General features: G+C 41.6%; 1 protein-coding gene across 2 annotated transcripts in view; it reads left to right on the top strand.

Annotated features, from left to right (window-relative positions):
- Positions 1-4,062: 4,062 nt before the first annotated feature.
- LOC125484752 (serine/threonine-protein kinase ATR-like) overlaps positions 4,063-17,827 on the top strand; it is a 29,580-nt gene continuing 15,815 nt past the window's right edge. For both annotated transcript variants that reach the window (XM_048604780.1, XM_048604781.1), the window contains exons 1-6: positions 4,063-4,249; positions 9,606-9,697; positions 11,898-12,065; positions 13,181-14,082; positions 15,229-15,416; positions 16,916-17,107. In XM_048604780.1, the coding sequence (XP_048460737.1) occupies positions 4,191-4,249; positions 9,606-9,697; positions 11,898-12,065; positions 13,181-14,082; positions 15,229-15,416; positions 16,916-17,107 (1,601 nt within the window). In that variant the 5' untranslated portion in view covers positions 4,063-4,190. The remainder of the gene's footprint in view (positions 4,250-9,605; positions 9,698-11,897; positions 12,066-13,180; positions 14,083-15,228; positions 15,417-16,915; positions 17,108-17,827) is intronic.

The following is a 17,827-nucleotide window of genomic DNA, read 5'->3' as shown; positions in this document are numbered from 1 at the left end:
TCAGCCTTCCTGCTCCTCTGATGCTGGTTGGCCTGCTGTGTTCATTCAGCTCTACACCTTGTTATCTCAGTGCTTCACAGGAGGTTCCACAGCACTGAGGATGTCACCTAGTAAGGGGGACGAAACGTCTGCTATCAAACCTCCCAGCCTGGCGAACACACCAACATCTACAACCAGCACCCCAGCTACAAATCTTCACTCAAACCCTAAACACCTATAGGCATGAGACGCTAAAGCAAACAAGGAAGTGGGAATCTTGTGTCAACCGAATAAGCACCACGTATCAACAACTCACATTCCTACACGAGTGCCACAACAAACAACTACAACTACCATGCTTAAGGTACAGACCACCAGTAAATAACTCACATGACAGAGAAACAGCCAGACAGAATGGCCGCAGGATGATACAAGTCATGATCACAGATGCCCATAACTGACCCCACAAGTACAAACGAGAAATCATGCGCCAAGAGTCGATAATTTCAAAAGCGACCAATCAGGCATGGACTACGAGAATTGAATGGGCCATCACAATAACACGGAACCGGACCCCACACACAAATAAAAACAGCACCACAGAAAAAAATGACCAAATTGACCAACGACAGAGGACACAACATGACTGACAAATGGATAAGGCACCTCTCCCACAGACGGCTCACAGATACAGAAAAAGCTAGTACTAATCAAAGGACTGAACTGCAACTGCTGAAAAAACAGACTTCCTGGCAACACTAGAGTCCACACTCAGAAACAACGGACTAAACGAAGAAACACAACAAATGATCAGACAGACCATTGTACCCCTACTGACAAGGGGAACACAAACAAACATACTTAACAAAGAGGAAAGGGGTGCCCTGAAGAACCTCAAAAAGGACAAAAACATCATTGTTCCTGATGATAAAGGCAGAATGACTGTGGTAATGAACAAAACGGACTACATACAAAAAGCTGAAGGACTACTTGCAGATACACAAACCTACCAACAGAGGGAGTGGGACCCCACACCACAACTAACAAACAGAATAGCCAATACACTACAGTACCAACACAAAACAGGACAGATAACAAAAACAGAATTACAAAGAATGAAACCGGAAGGCAACAACAATCCAAGATTCTACGGACTGCCCAACGTCCACAAGCCTGACATACCGCTCCGACCAATTGTGGCTTTACCACGAACCCCATCACACAAATTAGCCAAGGAACTACAATAAAAGCTTAAACATCTAATCAGTAGTTCAAGGCACTCCATACAACCAACACAATTATTCCTGGACAACATCAAGAACACTAAAATAGACGAAGAAGTGATGATCTCGCTCGATGTAACAGCAGTGTTTATATCAATTGACAGAAACCTGGCCAAAGAAGCCATATCCAACCCACTAAACAAACACAAGAGATGACAAAACAAGGAACAGATCAACAAACACTGCATACTCAAACTACTGGACTTATGCTTAACAACACACTTTACTTTCAACGGCAAGATATATGAGCAGATCAACGGGACTCCCATGGGCTCACGCATCTCTAGACTGATACCTGAGGAAGTCACGCAAAGACTGGAACAACCATCCTCCCACAGATCCAATCCAAGCTTTGGATCAGACACATGGATGATACTTTTGTAATTATGAAAAGAACAGAAATTGAGAACACCCACTGACTCAACAACACCATACTCAGAGGGATCAAATTTACTAGAGAGGAGGAAAACAACAACAAACTCCCATTCCTGGACGTGATGGTGTAAAGAAAAGTGAATGGTGACTTCACTACAAAAGTGTACAGGAAATCCACACAGGCTGACCAGGTCTTAAACTATTACGGCAACCACCCAACTCCACAAACATTAACTTTGATTTTTTTCTTCACAGATGCTACCTGACCTGCTGAGCTTTTCCAGCAACTTCTGTCTTTGTCACGCAAGAGGAGCTGCATGAGGACCTTGTTCAAAAGGGCCGCAACACACTGCAGCACACCCAATCTGCAGAAGGAAGAAGAATACCTCTATAAGGTCTTTACCAGGAATGGATATCTCCACAGCTGCATCCACAGATGCCTAGCCTACAGGCAACACAACCAGGACACACAAAACCCGAAACAATAACCACTATACCATATATAAAAAACATCTCAGAACTGACAGCCAGACTACTCAGACTGCCAGGAATCATGACAGCACACAAACTGGCAGCCAGATTAAGATAGCAACTGACCAGAGTGAAAGAGCCAATAGATGCCATGGACAGGACGAAGGTGGTTTACAAGATGCCATGCGGAGACTGCACAAAACACTACATGGGACAAACAGGCTAGTAACCTGCATCCACAAACAACAGCTAGCAACTAAATGACACGACCAGATGTCCTTGGTTTTTAATACACACAGACAAGAAAAACCACACTTTCAACTGCAACAATACTACTGTCATAGGTCAAGCCAGAGGACAGCCAGGGAATTCTTGGAGGCTAGGCATTCGTCTGCAGACTCCATCAACAAACACATTGAATTAGACCCGGTATACCGACCATTACAACGCACAGCCGGAACTGGCACCTACGAAGCAGCAAAAACCAGACCATGTAAATTCGATCAGAGATAGTAGGAACTGCAGATGCTGGAGAATCCGAGACAACAAGGTGCACGGCTGGATGAACACAGCAGGCCAAGCAGCATCAGAGGAGCAGGAAGGCTGACGTTTCGGGCCTAGACCCTTCATCAGAAAAGGGGGAGGCGAAGGGGGTTCTGAAATAAATAGGGAGAGAGGGGGAGGCGAATAGAAGATGGATAAAGGAGAAGATGGGTGGAGAGGAGACAGATAGGTCAAAGAGGCGGGGATGGAGCCAGTAAAGGTGAGTGTAGGTGGGGAGTTAGGGAGGGGATAGGTCAATCCAGGGAGGACGGACAGGTCAAGAGGGAGGGATGAGGTTAGTCGGTAGGAGATGGGGGTGCGGCTTGAGGTGGGAGGAGGGGATAGGTGGGAGGAAGAACAGGTTAGGGAGGCGGGGATGAGCTGGACTGGTTTTGGGATGCGGTAGGGGGAGGGGAGATTTTGAAGCTTGTGAAGTCCACATTGATACCATTGGGCTGCAGGGTTCCCAAGCGGAATATGAGTTGCTGTTCCTGCAACCTTCGGGTGGCATCGTTGTGGCACTGCAGGAGGCCCAGGATGGACATGTCGTCTAATGGCACAACACAACAGCGCCTCACAAGAGGCTCCACAGCACTGAGGATGTCACCCAGTAAGTGGGCCAAACGTCTGCTATCAAACCTCCCAGCTCGGAGAACACACCAACATCTACAACCAGGACCCCAGCCACAAATCTTCAGTCAAACCCTGAACAGGGAGATGGTACAGGGAGGTGGGTCTAAGGGCCAGTACGAACTCGATGGGCCGAGCAGCCTGCTTCCGCATCTGTCGGATTTTGACCGTAGCCACTCCTCCCGCTCCCGACCGCGTTCAAACTTAGCGCATGCGCCGGGGGACCTTCGAGTGCGGGAGGCCCACGCGTGAGCTGCACGGTGAACCAATCAGATCGCTCCCAACGTGCGGCCAATCCGGGGACGTTAGGCCGAACCAATCACAGGGCTCCGAGCGACGGTCGCCCTGGGAATGGGGGAAAAGAGCTGCCACCGAGTGTTGTCGGGACATGGGCGGGGTCACAGTTGACTGAAACCACGCCCCCATTTCTGAGTGGGCCGTGGCGGTTCCAAGGCGGGGCTGCACTGATCCTCCGCTCTTCCCAACCCCGGTCTGATTAGCCGAGGAATGGGAGCCGCCAAGAGCGGACGGGGTTTAGGTATTGCCTCACCCGCCGCCTGTTTGTGGTGGGCGGGGCCAGTGGTTTCCCCGCCCCCGGGCCCGCGTGGGTGGGATCTGGGTACACCCCGCCCCGCCCCGCCCCGTACAACGGGCGTGGTCAGTGAGCGCCGCGCCCTGTGCACCGATTGGGCGTGGTCAGCGATCGCCCCGCCTCACGCACTGATTGGGCGTGGTCAGAGATCGCACCGTCCTGTGCACTGATTGGGCGAAGCCAGTGATTGTCCCGCCCCGTGGCCCCAGTGGACGGGGTCAGGCCGGTGGCGCGGTTTTGGGACCGCGCTGCGGGAACGGGAGTAATTTTAAAGCGAAACCGTCCAATGCCTTCGGGAGGCGAGAGTGTTTGTCAGGATGTGTGAGCAGGGTCTGGAGATGGCCTCCATCTTGCCGGCTCTGCGGGAGTTGGAGAGGTGAGCTGCTTTCGTGCCTTCGCTCTGCTCTCGTGGAGCAGAGAGAGACTAGGCCCCGGCCACAGGACCTTCCAGAACCGTCTCCTCTGTCCTGGGGACCTCTTCACTGACAGCTTCCGGATGAACTCTTCAAATCTTTCTCATTCAGATGCATAATATTCGATTGATTTATTGTCGAATGTGAACTGTGTTTTATTTGAAATGCTCTTACACAGTTTAAAGTCTCATAAGAAATAGGAAGGCCATTGGGTCCATCGAGCCTACCCCAGTTAATATTTTTGTCCATGCTTTAGATTTTATTGCCTGCTACAGGAGAAAAAGTATACATTTGATTGATGGTACCGGGATCTTGACGCTTGGTCATTCCAATGCAGCATGTTGTCTTATTTCTAGCTCAGACAACAAATGACACAGGTTACAGTCTAACAGGTTTATTTGAAAGCCCAAGCTTTTGGAACGCTACACCTTCGTCAGGTGAAGTGAAGGGAAGTACACAGCACAAAATTTTTAGGCAGTGAGCTCTCATCTTATCTTATTTCTAATACGAATCAAACGTAAATCTGAGAGACAAAATGATGCTGGGCATCAACCTGTTCTCAGATGTTATGATATATCTCTGGGACAGTGGGACTTGAACGCAAGCCTCCTGGGCCACTGCACTGCAAGAGCCCTTCAAATGTGTTTTATAGTTTCTCTTGTTTAGATCATGTGTGGCACGACATCATAGCTGGGGCTTCATCACCTCTGTGTCACTTGGGTGTGGGATCACGCCTTGTTGCAGATTGTGTGTGCAAAATCTAGCCTGAGAAGCACCAGTACTGTTGGAAGTATCTTTTAGATGAGAAGTTGAACTGAAACCTTAACTTTTTTTAAATTGTATGCCAAAATATCCAATGGCACTCTATTGAAGGAGACCGTAGGAGTTCTCTCTCGTGTGTAGTCAGTACATATCCATTGAATAACATCTCCAAAACAAATGATGTAGTGAATTTTTTTTCAAGTTCATTCATAGGATGGAGGCGTTGCTAGCTAGGCTAACATTTATTGCCGATCTCTAATTGCCAAGATGGGAGTCAATCACATTATTGTGGGTCTGGATTTAGTTTCCTTCCCTAAAGGGCACTAATGAACCAGATGGGTTTTGCAGAAGTTGACAATGGATTCATGGTCATTATAAAATTCTTAATTCCTGATTTTTATTACTTTCAAGTTCCACCATCTGCCATGGCAGACTTTGAACCTGAATCCCCAGAATGTTACCTAGGTCACTCAGCGGTAGTACCACTAGGCCATCACCTCCCCCTAATATCACGTTACAGTGTATGATTTTATTGCATGAAAATTGGCTGCGGCATTGACTGCTTTCGAACACGTACTTAATTGGCGGTAAAGTAATGTACTGTTCCGAGGTTGTGGTTAGCAAGTCTTACAGCCTCCAAGAAGGAGGAACAATGTTGATGTCAGACAAAAAGGACAGAACAGTCAGAGAAAAATAGGATCTGATAAGGGATCGAATGCACAAAGCAGCTTGAAGAGCAATGGAATAGGTGAAATTCACAATGACGTAATTGAGGATTTCAACGACACGTTGTCATGTTAGCTTCCTCCATAGAGGTGGAAATAGATGGCCTTCTGCTATAGAAGATAAGTTGAAAGCCTTGATCAGGATGAAATAAGATGCTTAGGTTAACAACAGGCTGATTTAGCTTCAGGTAGTGGCGAAAGTGGTGATAGGGAGATGAAGATAGCTGAGGTGGTTAGAGAAAATGGTTTTGATGTTCCCAACATTTAAATGGCGGAAATTGCAGTTAATCTCATATTCAATATTTTGTATAGATGCTCTTCCTGTTTCCTGTGTAGTTCTGGTGTGTTGCAGTGAGTGGTGACCCATTTTTAAATAGAGTCCTAACACAACTTTGTTTGTGGACTTTGGTGTTCTTGCTGTGGTTTCTGTATACAAAATCTTTGCTATGAATGGATATCCCCGCAATTTCATCCACAGGTGCCTACTAAATACACAACAACAACAGGACACTACGCCCTATCACACTGGCCACACTGTCCTACATCAAGAACATATCAGAACTGACAACGAGACTCCTATGACCACTAGGAGTCACGGTAGCACACAAGCCCATAGCGACATGATGACAAACACTCACAAGGATTCACCCCATATCCATGACATGCAGGACCAACCTAGTTTACAAAATACCATGCAATGACTGCCACAAACATTACATCAGACAGACTGGAAGGAAACTAGCCATCAGAATACACGAACATCAGCTAGTATGAAAACGACACAATGAACTTTCCCTAATATCGGTACACTCCGACAATGAAGGCCATCAGTTTAACTGGGACAATGTAACTATAGTAGCCCAAGCCAAACATAGACGCGCATGGGAATTCCTAGAGGCATGGTTCTCAACCCAGAACGCAATCAACAAACATATGGAATTGGACCCCATGTACAAATCCATAGAGAACAAAACTGGAAATGACACAACTCACCATAATGGACAGACAGTATAAATTCTGAGCAGAGTAGAACAACATCGCTTCATTGGAGGACTCACAGACGATGTTACCGAGCATGGTGACAAAACGTCTGAATGACAACAAACTGCCTCGGCGAGCAAGTCAACAACCTCACCCACAACCCGAGCTACAAATCTTTGCAAAAACCTGAAGCAAACATGAAATACTGTGGATTCAGATTTCATTCGGAGAAAGAAATGAAAATAAACTTGAATAAACATTATTGCACAGTGGTCGTGTCCTTACACCTGGATCAGGAGGCCTAGGTTCAAGTCCCATCTCCTCCAGAGATGTTTAATAACATCTCTGACAGGTTGATTAGAAAAATAGGTTAGATTTTTAAAAAAAACTACTTAAATATATCACCAACTTACAGATTTTGAAACACATTTTTGGTTAAAAATATCCATTAATCCCAAAAGAAACCCCTCCTTTACAGGACAATAGAGAATTCTCTTCTATATCACACCAAAAGGTTTAATTTAATTAGTTGTAGATCATTGACCCTGTTTTCAGAATCTGAATGCTGTCTTTGGAGACTTATGGAGACCATTTCAGGAATTTAATCTAACAGTCTGGAACTTTAGTTTAAAAGTCCTTACACTGAGGTTGCCTCTTTTTTAACTGTCCTAAACTACCTCCCTTTCTTTTACATATTCACAATGAACTTTCCCTAATATCGGTACACTGGGACAATGTAACTATAGTTCTGAGGAAGGGTCACCGGACCCAAAACGTTAACTCTGTTTTTTCCTCCACAGATGCTGCCAGACCTGCTGAGCTTTTCCAGCAACTTTGTTTTTGTTCCTGATTTACAGCATCCGCAGTTCTTTTGGTTTTTACAATGTAACTATAGTATCCCAAGCCAAACATAGACGCTTTACATATTCAGCTTTAGACAAGACTTTGCCAAACTGCCCAATAAGATCCAGAAGCTTTTTTTCCCTAAGTTGTTGATATTTCCCCTGAGGCCCCCAAAGAAACCAGAATTTCTGATCTCAAAGCCTAATAAACTACACTGTTCTTTTTTGGTTGCTTGTAAATTTTTCAAATGAAAACAACCTTATTATTCTCCAGGAAGTCTGTCTCTCATACCGTGTTTTGAAATTAATCACTTTGGTTACAGAAATACATATAAGTTAATTGTTAAACCCCCTCAGAGAACCACTGAAAACTCATATGCCAGTAGCTCAAAATTAAAAAATCCAAAATGGGATGCACATGCTGGTACTTGAGAGCTTTTGCATGAGCAGCAATATCTCCCATAAACATACTTAAGAGTGTCAAGTACCTATTAATGGAAAAGTATGAAAAAGTATACTGGGCTTAAGAAAAATAACATGTTAAGCAAAGTAGAATTGTTAATTTTTAAGAAATGACTTAATATTGCACGAGTGTTTGTTTATGCAGCTGGAAATAATTGCCTGTGAGCATGTGCAATCGGCAATCATCAGATTATTGATGTCAGCAAACATATTGATTGAAATATATATAAATGATTCACCTTACATCACACAGCTCACTGGGAAAACATGCCCCTTTTTTGAGTAGAGCCGTGTATGTTCATCGGAGCAAGGTGCACATATTAGACCGAATGCTTGATCTGAAAGATGGCATGTCAGAAAGCATAATATTATTTAACATTGTAGTTATGAGTGGACCTAGGTTGTGTGTTCAAGTTTCTACAATTGACCATGAACTCAGTACTCAGAAGTAAAACTGCAACCATCGATGACTAAGTGAGGAGAGTACCACTGAACTGGATGAAAAGACATTGCAACTGGCTGTGTCTAAAGCTGCAGAAAAGTTGAGGAGGAAGTGAACAGATGTAATGTACAATGGCCACAGAACAGTGAAGTCATTTATGACTTGGCTTAGATTCATTTTGATGTAACCTAATGGTAATCTGAAATTAAAGAAGGGATGATGCCGATTTGGGAAATGTCAATATGGTTCAAGGATGAGAAACGTTGGAGGTGGGCCACTAGTTTATGAGGGCACAGAGATCGAGGAATATGGGACAGTGATACTGATTTTTGAGAGTGAAAGAAATGGTGACTGACAAAAAAGGAACCATTTCAGCAGTGGAATAGGGACCAGGAACGAATGTTGGATGACCATAGATTTAGACAAATGGGATCATGGGAGTAGGAAGTGGAAAATATCTGCTCACAATGTTATTGGGAGGGGCATGTAGGAGAGAAACGTGGAAAGAAAATGTTTCTTAAATACTAATAATATCAAAGGAAATGTGTGCAGGAATGGAAAATGACATTATGGTAGATTATCAGATGTGATGTAGAATGACAGAGCAGGCTCAAGGACTGAGTGGTCTACCCCTGCTCCTTTGTTCATTTCTGGATTTGAATTGAAATGGAATTGGTGATAAGGGAGATCTGAGGTGTGTCTTGGACATAAAGAAGGGAGGGTAGTGGAAGAGAGAGAGTTCAAATGCCAAAGCTTATAACACTTACTAGAGCTATGAGTCGGGTAGGCACAGGTGAGGTTAAACTTGTAAATGTAAGTATCCCAACAAAGTTAAAATAATTGTTAACAAAAACAGAAGTTGCTGGAAAAGCTCAGCAGGTCTGGCAGGAACTGTGAAGAAAAAAAATCGGAGTTAATGTTTCGGGTCTGGTGACCCTTTCTCAGGACTTGCGTTTTTGTTCTTGATTTACAGCACCCGCAGTTCTTTCGGTTTTTATTTTGAAAATAATTGTTTACTGGGGACTTAATGATGCTGAAAGGCAAATAAGTTTCTGAACTTGAATTTAAGCATGTCAATTATAGTGTAACCTAATTCCCCAAACAGTGCTCGTCCAGAAGATTACAACATTGTGGTGCAGAAGCCAAGACAGATTCTTTGTCAGTTTGTTGACAAAATGCTCACAGATGTAGATGTTGGTAAGTACGTTCCACCTGTTCCTCCTCTTAACATTTCTAGACAAAATACAATGTGCATTATTGATATTTGGTTTTGTATTTAAAGAAGGAGTTACTCAAGCAGCTTCTGAAAAGGAGCAAATAACTTTTAATTCTAAATCCCATCTGCAGAAAATCTCTTTCCAGGCATCTGTCTTTCTCATGAGATGATCGACTGTGCCAGGATGTATGTCACTTCTGGATTGACTGCCATCTGTTGTGATTGTAGAGCAATGCTTCCCAAACGTTTTCTCATTGTGAGCTCATTTTGAGGCTTGAATTGTCATGACCCCTCAAGAAGAGCTGAGAGATGGGGGGCAGGAACACAACTATAATAATTTGATGGCTGCTTGGCAGCAACCATTGCTCCCTGACAGCCCATGAACCCAAACTGTTAGCTCACAACCCCACCTGAGGCCCTGAATCCCACCTTGTGAAGCCATACTGTAGAAGCTGATTCTTGAGTAGAAGTCCCGTCCGCAGCTGACACAGATGAATTGCACTTGCCTGAGGTTGACTGATTTCTTTTCCCCTTCTGGTCATCTCTCTTTTTTTGCCATCTGATCGTTTCTTTTGATTTCTGCTTTTTCTGTACCCTTTTATTTATCCATAGGATAGAAAATAGGGGACATAGATGTAAGGTAAAATGGGGTAAATCATTTCTGAAGAAGGGTCCAGACCCGAAACGTCAACTTTCCTGCTCCTCTGATGCTGCTTGGCCTGATGTGTTCATCCAGCTCTACACCTTGTTATCTTAAATTTAAATGAGATGTGAAGACACAGAGGGTGGTTAGTGCCTGGAATGTGCTGACAGAGAATGTGGTAGAAGCAGATATAGTAACAACACTTAAGAGGCAACTTTGACAGGCAAAACTTTGTTTAAGAGCTATTACTACGGAGGATTGTATGCTGATGGTTCAGTTTGGGTCTGGGAAGCTCCTGACTCTCTTACTAAGTACGAATGGAGACCAGGTGCTTCCCAAACAAGGGAGAGTGTGGAGATTACTATCCTGCATTTTGCAATTAGTACAAAGTTCAAAAGTGGACGCCCTCGTACCCGCAGATTTGAGGGACAATTATATGATCCATACATATATAATATGCAGAAATCAGTTAAAATAAAGATATTTGTGCTCAAGTGATCCGACAAGATTAGTAAATAGTTCATTTCGCGACCATTCAACTTCCAAATGTTGGTTTCCCAAGAGCGTGGGAGCAGAGGACTGTGAAATAGTTTTGCTGATTTTATTTCTTTTTGGCATTTTTGCTAAAAGCACTTCAAATTTTGATTTTTAAAATTGCCATATGCTTGCATAAATGTAGATTTGTTCTTGACAACGTGTCTAACCTTTCTAGTGGAAAAGTTCAAAACATAATGTTAGATTTGTAAATTGAATTTTGTTCTTTGTCTGTGTTCTGTTTCTTTGCTAACCTCTACAACAAAGTAATTTATCTAAATTCAGGCTATTGGAACAGGAAACTAATTTGTAATATTATATGTGCTGCTAAATTATTTGCTGATTTCAAGTTTGCCATTTAAAGACATTTTGTTGCAAATGATGAAGATCTGACTGACAACATCAAGCATCCTGATTGTCGATTATAATGGTAACAGCTTGCAAAATTATTGCCCAGATATTTCCCCGCTGATCCTATAATAGCTACATTGTGAATAAAGCAATGATCTAGAAACAATTATCAGTTAATCGATGCATAAAATGTGTAAGCCATAGCTTAGTTGATACCGACTCACCTTTAAGATATAAAGTTCTGGGTTCAAGTCTCACTCCAGGATATAAGCACAAAAATCAAGGCTAACACTCAAGTGCAGCACCAAAGAAGCACTGCATTGCTGGAGTAATTCTTCTTTCTTTGAGATAGTGAACTGAAGTCCTATCCGCTTGTTTAAACTTAAGACTCCAAGAACCTCGTTCTTTGAAAGAAGAGCCAGAGTTATCCATACAGTTTTTGCTATCACTTACCCTACAGTCAACTTCACGGAAATAGATTGCTGTGTGCAACTTGGCTGCTGTTTATCCTTTATTCTAATGGTGACCAGGCTTAAAAGTATATAATCAGCTATAAAGTGCTTTGGGATTTCTGACTTTGAAAGCTGTATAAATGCGAAATATAAAAGTCTTTCTTTTTCTTTTGTAATTTTATTTTCCTGTTGAAATTTCAGTTGCTTTGGAGCTTTCGAAGAAGACTGATTCTCAGCCAACATGTGTGATGTTGTTGGATTTTATCCAACACATTATGAAGTCCTTTCCTCTTATGTTTGTAAACATACCACGAAAGCCAACTCGAGAAATTCAGCAGCTCAGTAGTGATGATGAGTGCAGTTGTATTGGTGAGTTATGCAGGAGCTGCAGAAACATTGATTTAATTGTAACACTAGTATTACAAATTAATCTTGACTATTAACCTTTTGGACTGTGGCTCAGATTTTGATATTTCATTTTTGCAGTTTGTTGACAAATTGAGTTTAAATGATACACAAGAAATGTCAAATAACATTCAAATAAAATCAATAACTGTTTTATTTGTTCTCTTTTGTTTGAAGCATTTAAATAAAGATCCTGCATGCCAGGTGCAAATGCAATTTAACGTAGTGATTCAGCTATGACTTTTGAGTACTTCATCCAAGACAAAAAAAGTGATCAAAAATCTTTCACCAGTAGTCAGTTTCTTAGTTCATTGTATTAGCTTGACATATCTGGGTTAAAATTGATATTTGCACCAAAAAGACCCACAGCAAGTTAGAATTCTGTTTTACAACAACCCAGTTGTCTTCCAACAGAATGAGTTTTAATGGTTTGTTAGAACAGCATTGAGAATGCAACTTTATAGTTTCCTTCCTTTAAGGAACTGGTATTTTTGAATTATTATTTTATTATTTTAAGATGGTGGGGAGAATCCACTATCATTGCTTTGATGTTCTATGACAATGAAATCCTATTACCAGTTGCAGTTAATCATAATAATCAATAAAATGACAAGCTCAATTGATAAACACTCTATGTAGTTTACTATTATCCCACAATTGCCCAGGTTTCAATAGAATCATTCTCAGCCAGGATAGTAATGTCCTTGTGCAATGATTGCAAATAAGAATCCTTTAGCAACTTGCTGCCCTGTGACAGAGCAACACAGAGCCAGGGTGAGGCAGGAGACCATTTGTCTCATTAAGCCAGCTTCGCCACTCAGTATTTTGGAGCCTGAATACTTAAGTTGAGCACCAGTTGCTGCACTACCCTCAGGAAAATGATGGCATATAATAAATAGAGATTGTAAAAGTGTTTCTGCCATTATATATGTTTGTTTGTATTAGCCTACAGTTGCTGAACACAGGAAATTGCATCAATATCATGATTACAGACTAAACTAGATATTTAGATCTCTAAATAGATAAGTTTAACCTGTTTTTGCAATATTTGATCTGAATGGGCTTTTCTTTCTTTAAAGGTTTCAGTAACTGGATTATAACCAGGCTTCTTCGGATTGCTGCAGCCCAAAACTGTCAAGTGCTTCATGACTGTGTTGCAAAAATTATACTTTCTTTGCTTTGGCTGTTCAAGAGCAAGAATCCCTTTATATTTGGAACACAAACCAAGGAACTATTGGGCCTCTTTCAGGATTTGATCTGTCTGAGGGAGAAGAACCTGATGATGTACAATAAGCAGAGTTCGTTCTTCCAGCCATTCGTAGTTAATCGTTTTGTTGTGGCTGAGAGAGAAGATGCAGGATATTTGACCCCTGCACCTCTTCAGTTGTCCTGTGTACTACAAGTAGAATCGTTGGAGGTCATATTACTCAGAATACTTTCTTCAGTTCTCTCGAGTGTGTTTTGCAGAAGACAAAGACTTGTCTTGTGGGAAATAGGATGCTCTCTTTTAGAACATGGCAGTCCCAAGATTAAGGGCATTGTGTTGGCCTTGTTAACAAAGTTGATAAACCTTGGAGGACCACCCCCAGAAGAATTGGCAGACATGTTCTTTATGAGTTTTATTGGTTTCTTGAAACGGTTTAAAGAGGCTGACAGAGCAGAATTAGAATTGTATGAAGAGCCATTTGCGTGTTTGGTCAGAGCACTCTTTCCTGTCACTGCTGAGCATCATGCAAGCACATTCACGATAGAACCCATTTACCTTAATATGTTGATGGAGAAACTAAGTTTCTTTATGGGAGATGGACTGTTGAGACTCATTAATTCTGATAAATTGAGATCAGCTCTATGTCAAATATTTCAGCACTTTTTGATGTTTGCTCCATCAGGACTAGTGTGTGCTGCGCCAATACAGAAAAACCGTATACATTTAATATGCACAGCTTTAATTGAAATGATAGGAACTGAACCCAAGCAGGAGGTAATGTATTTTATTAATCTTTGTGTTCACTTGTTTCCAATCGAGCATGTAATTCTGGTAAAAAATAGTTTGCAGCTGATATAAAGCAAAGTCTTTGTCAATGACTTTCTGTAATCAGTAAGACTGAGGCTGTATAGTGCATTTCAAGAAGGTCATTCACTACTGTCCTTCGCAGGACAACTGGGGATGAACAGTAAGTACAGTGTTGCCAGCACATGTCAAAAAGAAATAAAAATATTTAATCAGTGGGTTTATTTATAATACTTTTAAAATTAAATTATATTGCATAAAGCTTGTGAAGTATATTCAGAAATTGGTTGGAAATACTCAGCAGGCCAGGCAGCATCTGTGGAGGTAAACAGTGTGCATATTTCAGAACTTGTCAGAACTGAAGAAAGATATAAATGCAAGTGGTTTTAAGCCAATGATAGGCAGGAGGGAGGAAGAGCTAGAGGGAAGATCTTTGATGGGATGGTGGGCAATAGCACTTCCATGAAACAAAAACGAGAGAGAGTGGTAATTGGTGTTGCTAAAAAAAAATGTTGTGTCCAAATGAGCTGTGAATGGTTGCATGGCAGCCATCTGAACGTAAGAAGGAATAAAGAAAGAAATTAAACAAAACCAAAGCAGTGAAAAACCACTAAATTGAGGCAGAGGTGATGATCTGAAATTGTTAAACTCAATGTTGAATCCTGAAGAATGCAGAGCCTTGAGTCAAAAGATGAGGTACTATCCTTGAAGTTGCTTTGAGCTTCATTGAAATGTTGTAGCAAACCAATGACAGAAAGGTCAGATTAGGAGCAAGACGGAGAGTTGAAATGCCAAGCTCCATGAAGCTTAGGTCAGTTTTGCAGACTTAGTGGAGGTGTTCTGCCAGGAGGTCATCCAGTATGTGGCTGGTCTCATCACATGGAGGAGGCCACATTGTGAGCAGAAATTATAAGGTACTAAATTGAAAACTGTGCAAGTAAATTGCTATTTCACTTAAAAAGAGTGTTTGGGTCCTTGAGTGATGAGAAGGTAAGGAATAAAAGGTCAGGTGAAAGACCACGCAAGATACCACTATTAAGATAATGTACAGTTATTTTGCTTCTTATGCAGCCCTCTTTGTTTAGTAACTCATAATTTTGGTGCATTGTGTTTCAGTATTTGTTAAGTTGCTTGTATATTGCAATGAGAGCAGAAGGGATGACTGTTATCCAGGAAATGCGTAATCAAAACCAAGAACAAGTTCCCGAAACAGATGGAGAGAGTAGCAGCGATGAAGTTCCTGAGAAAAAGCCACGTTTGAGTTTTACTGCAGAGTGTATGCAGAAAGCATTCAAACCAGCTGAGTATGGATGATATTTGTCAATCTACTTTTAAAATTTGTTTAGTTGTAACCATTTTCTTTGATTCTTATCACCCACAAATTGTTTACTGGCAAAAGAGTTAAACATGTAAGATTTTCATCTGGCCTTTCCCTGTTATGATTGACCAATAAGGGATGTGTTTGAGCAGACTTGCTCTTTTTTTCCCTCCAATACCCTGCTTCTAAGATGGTGGTTGAAACTCCTCGTAAGGGAATTTGTATGGCATTAACCAGGTTATTGTGGCAAAATACTATATTTCCTCCAGCCTACAATTGTCCAATATCTCTTCTCTCTTCTATCTTTGGCTCCCGAAGCATCTCTGGTGTGCTTCTTCATTGGCGGCTGTGTCTTTGGCTGCCTTGGCCCTTAACTCTGGAATTCTCTCCCAGATTCTTATTCAGCCTTCTGTGTGTGACCTGCCATAATATCTTATGTTGCTGAATGTCACATTTTGTTTGATAATTGCTTCCATGAAGCACCTTTGTATACTCAAAGGTGTTATTTAAATGGAAGTTGTTCTTAGCAGTCCACTTCGTAGATGTAATCGGGGAAAACAGATGCCAACAACCCTGTGTTGTCATGAATATTCATCTGAGAGCTGACCAATAAAGAGTTTGTAATTCTCATGTATATGTTGAAAAGAAGATCTTCCAAATCCAATTCCAGGCACAACTTCCACCCACACCAACAACCCTCCCAAACAAAAATCAAAAAGCTGATATAAAGTGATGGTCAAAATTATAACAATGTACAGAAAATTGAAATTTCTACTCAATATATTATAATGGTGTAAAAGATGTACCAATGTGAAGTAGTAGGATATATAAAGATTTTCCTATCTGCACTGTTACCATGTTACCACAGCTGTATGTTTGAATTTTTCATAGTCCACAACTTGCTGTACTGACCCCAGAACATTTTGATTTAGAACAAGTTCTAGCTGAATTCAGTATCTTGCTCAAGCCACAGCATTTTCCAACAAAAATAATCACTTTCATAATTAACATTATCCAAACAAATGTTTCCTCTCTTTGTGTTTTCAGCCATAAATTCTAAGCAGCATTTCGGTGTGTTCCTCTCTGCTGGTTTTGATGCATGCTTTCATTGTATTGTTTAAACTTGAAGCAGCCATGGTCATTACATGAGAATACCAGGCATTAAGGTTGAAGTCATTAATTTGCTTTCTTACTTAAGCAATGCAATGATAAGGCAGTGGAAGTACAATGTGCTTGTACAATGTTGCTACTAGGTTAATTGACCTTGGAAGAGGAATTGGTGTTGTTACAAACTTCTGGGGCAGAACCGGAAGGCATGGTTTGTGTTTGACAGACTCTTACCTCTCCCCTGCCATTAGTGTTGCAAATAATTATTCACAGAAAAACACCTGACTTTTCATGGATTTGGCTGCAGTACATTTGGTTTCTGAAAAGATTTTAACACTTTTTTCATGCAAATCAGTTAACACAATGTTTCTCTTGTAGATCTGGTCCAGTGGAAATGAAATTCAAGAGCAAATTATGGAGGGCAATGTGCAAAAGATTGATGTCATTGATCAGTTTGCTGGAGAAGGTTCAGTCACATGAGAAGGCTGTAATTGTGTTGGAGGGTATTGCAGTTACATTTCGTTTGGCTGCTCTATGTACGGCATTCTGTGGCCAAAGAGTTTCAGATAGGTATAAAGTATTTATGATTTCACATTTATTCTGTCTCACAATTATATTGATCCTTGTGTACTTCAACTATCTACTGTAACATTCTGGGCATGTGGGAATTGCACAAAGAAATGTGTTCAAAAATAAACATCCAACCATTTGTTATTGTTATTTGTCACAAGACTTTACAAGTTCTTATAAATGTATCAATGTGCTGAATTTGGAACCAGTGTTTATTCACGTGTGTGAGTATAATTATCAAGCGAAGTTGTAAAGCTGTTGATAGTGTACATTCATCATATTCACTCAGGAAGTGTCAATAAATGTGGAGCTGGAAAAGCACAGCAGGTCAGACAGCATCCCAGGAGCAGGGAAGTCAGTCCTGATGAACGGTTTTGGCCCAAAATGTTGACTTCCCTGCTGTTCGTATGCTGCCCAAGCTGCTGTCCCAGGAATCAGGCTGGTGCGCATTTACTGCACTCCTTCTCAGGAAGGATTAGGAGGAAACACAATTTGCACGCAATACACCAGGCCTGGTCTCGCCAAGGCCAGATTCAGCTACATCCTTTCTCCTGTGCTCAAACCATCTTGCAGTGAAGGCTAACATACCATTTTCTTCCTAAATAAAAACTGAATGAATTGCAGTTGCTGTAAATCAGAGACAAAAACAGAAATTGCTGGAAAAGCAATCTCTCATCTGTGGAGAGAAATCAGAGTTAACGTTTCGGGTCAAGTGACCCT

Source organism: Rhincodon typus, chromosome 13 (genome assembly GCF_021869965.1).
Source record: "Rhincodon typus isolate 14 chromosome 13, sRhiTyp1.1, whole genome shotgun sequence".
Classification (NCBI taxonomy): domain Eukaryota; kingdom Metazoa; phylum Chordata; class Chondrichthyes; order Orectolobiformes; family Rhincodontidae; genus Rhincodon; species Rhincodon typus.
This window is presented reverse-complemented; position numbering and strand designations above follow the sequence as displayed.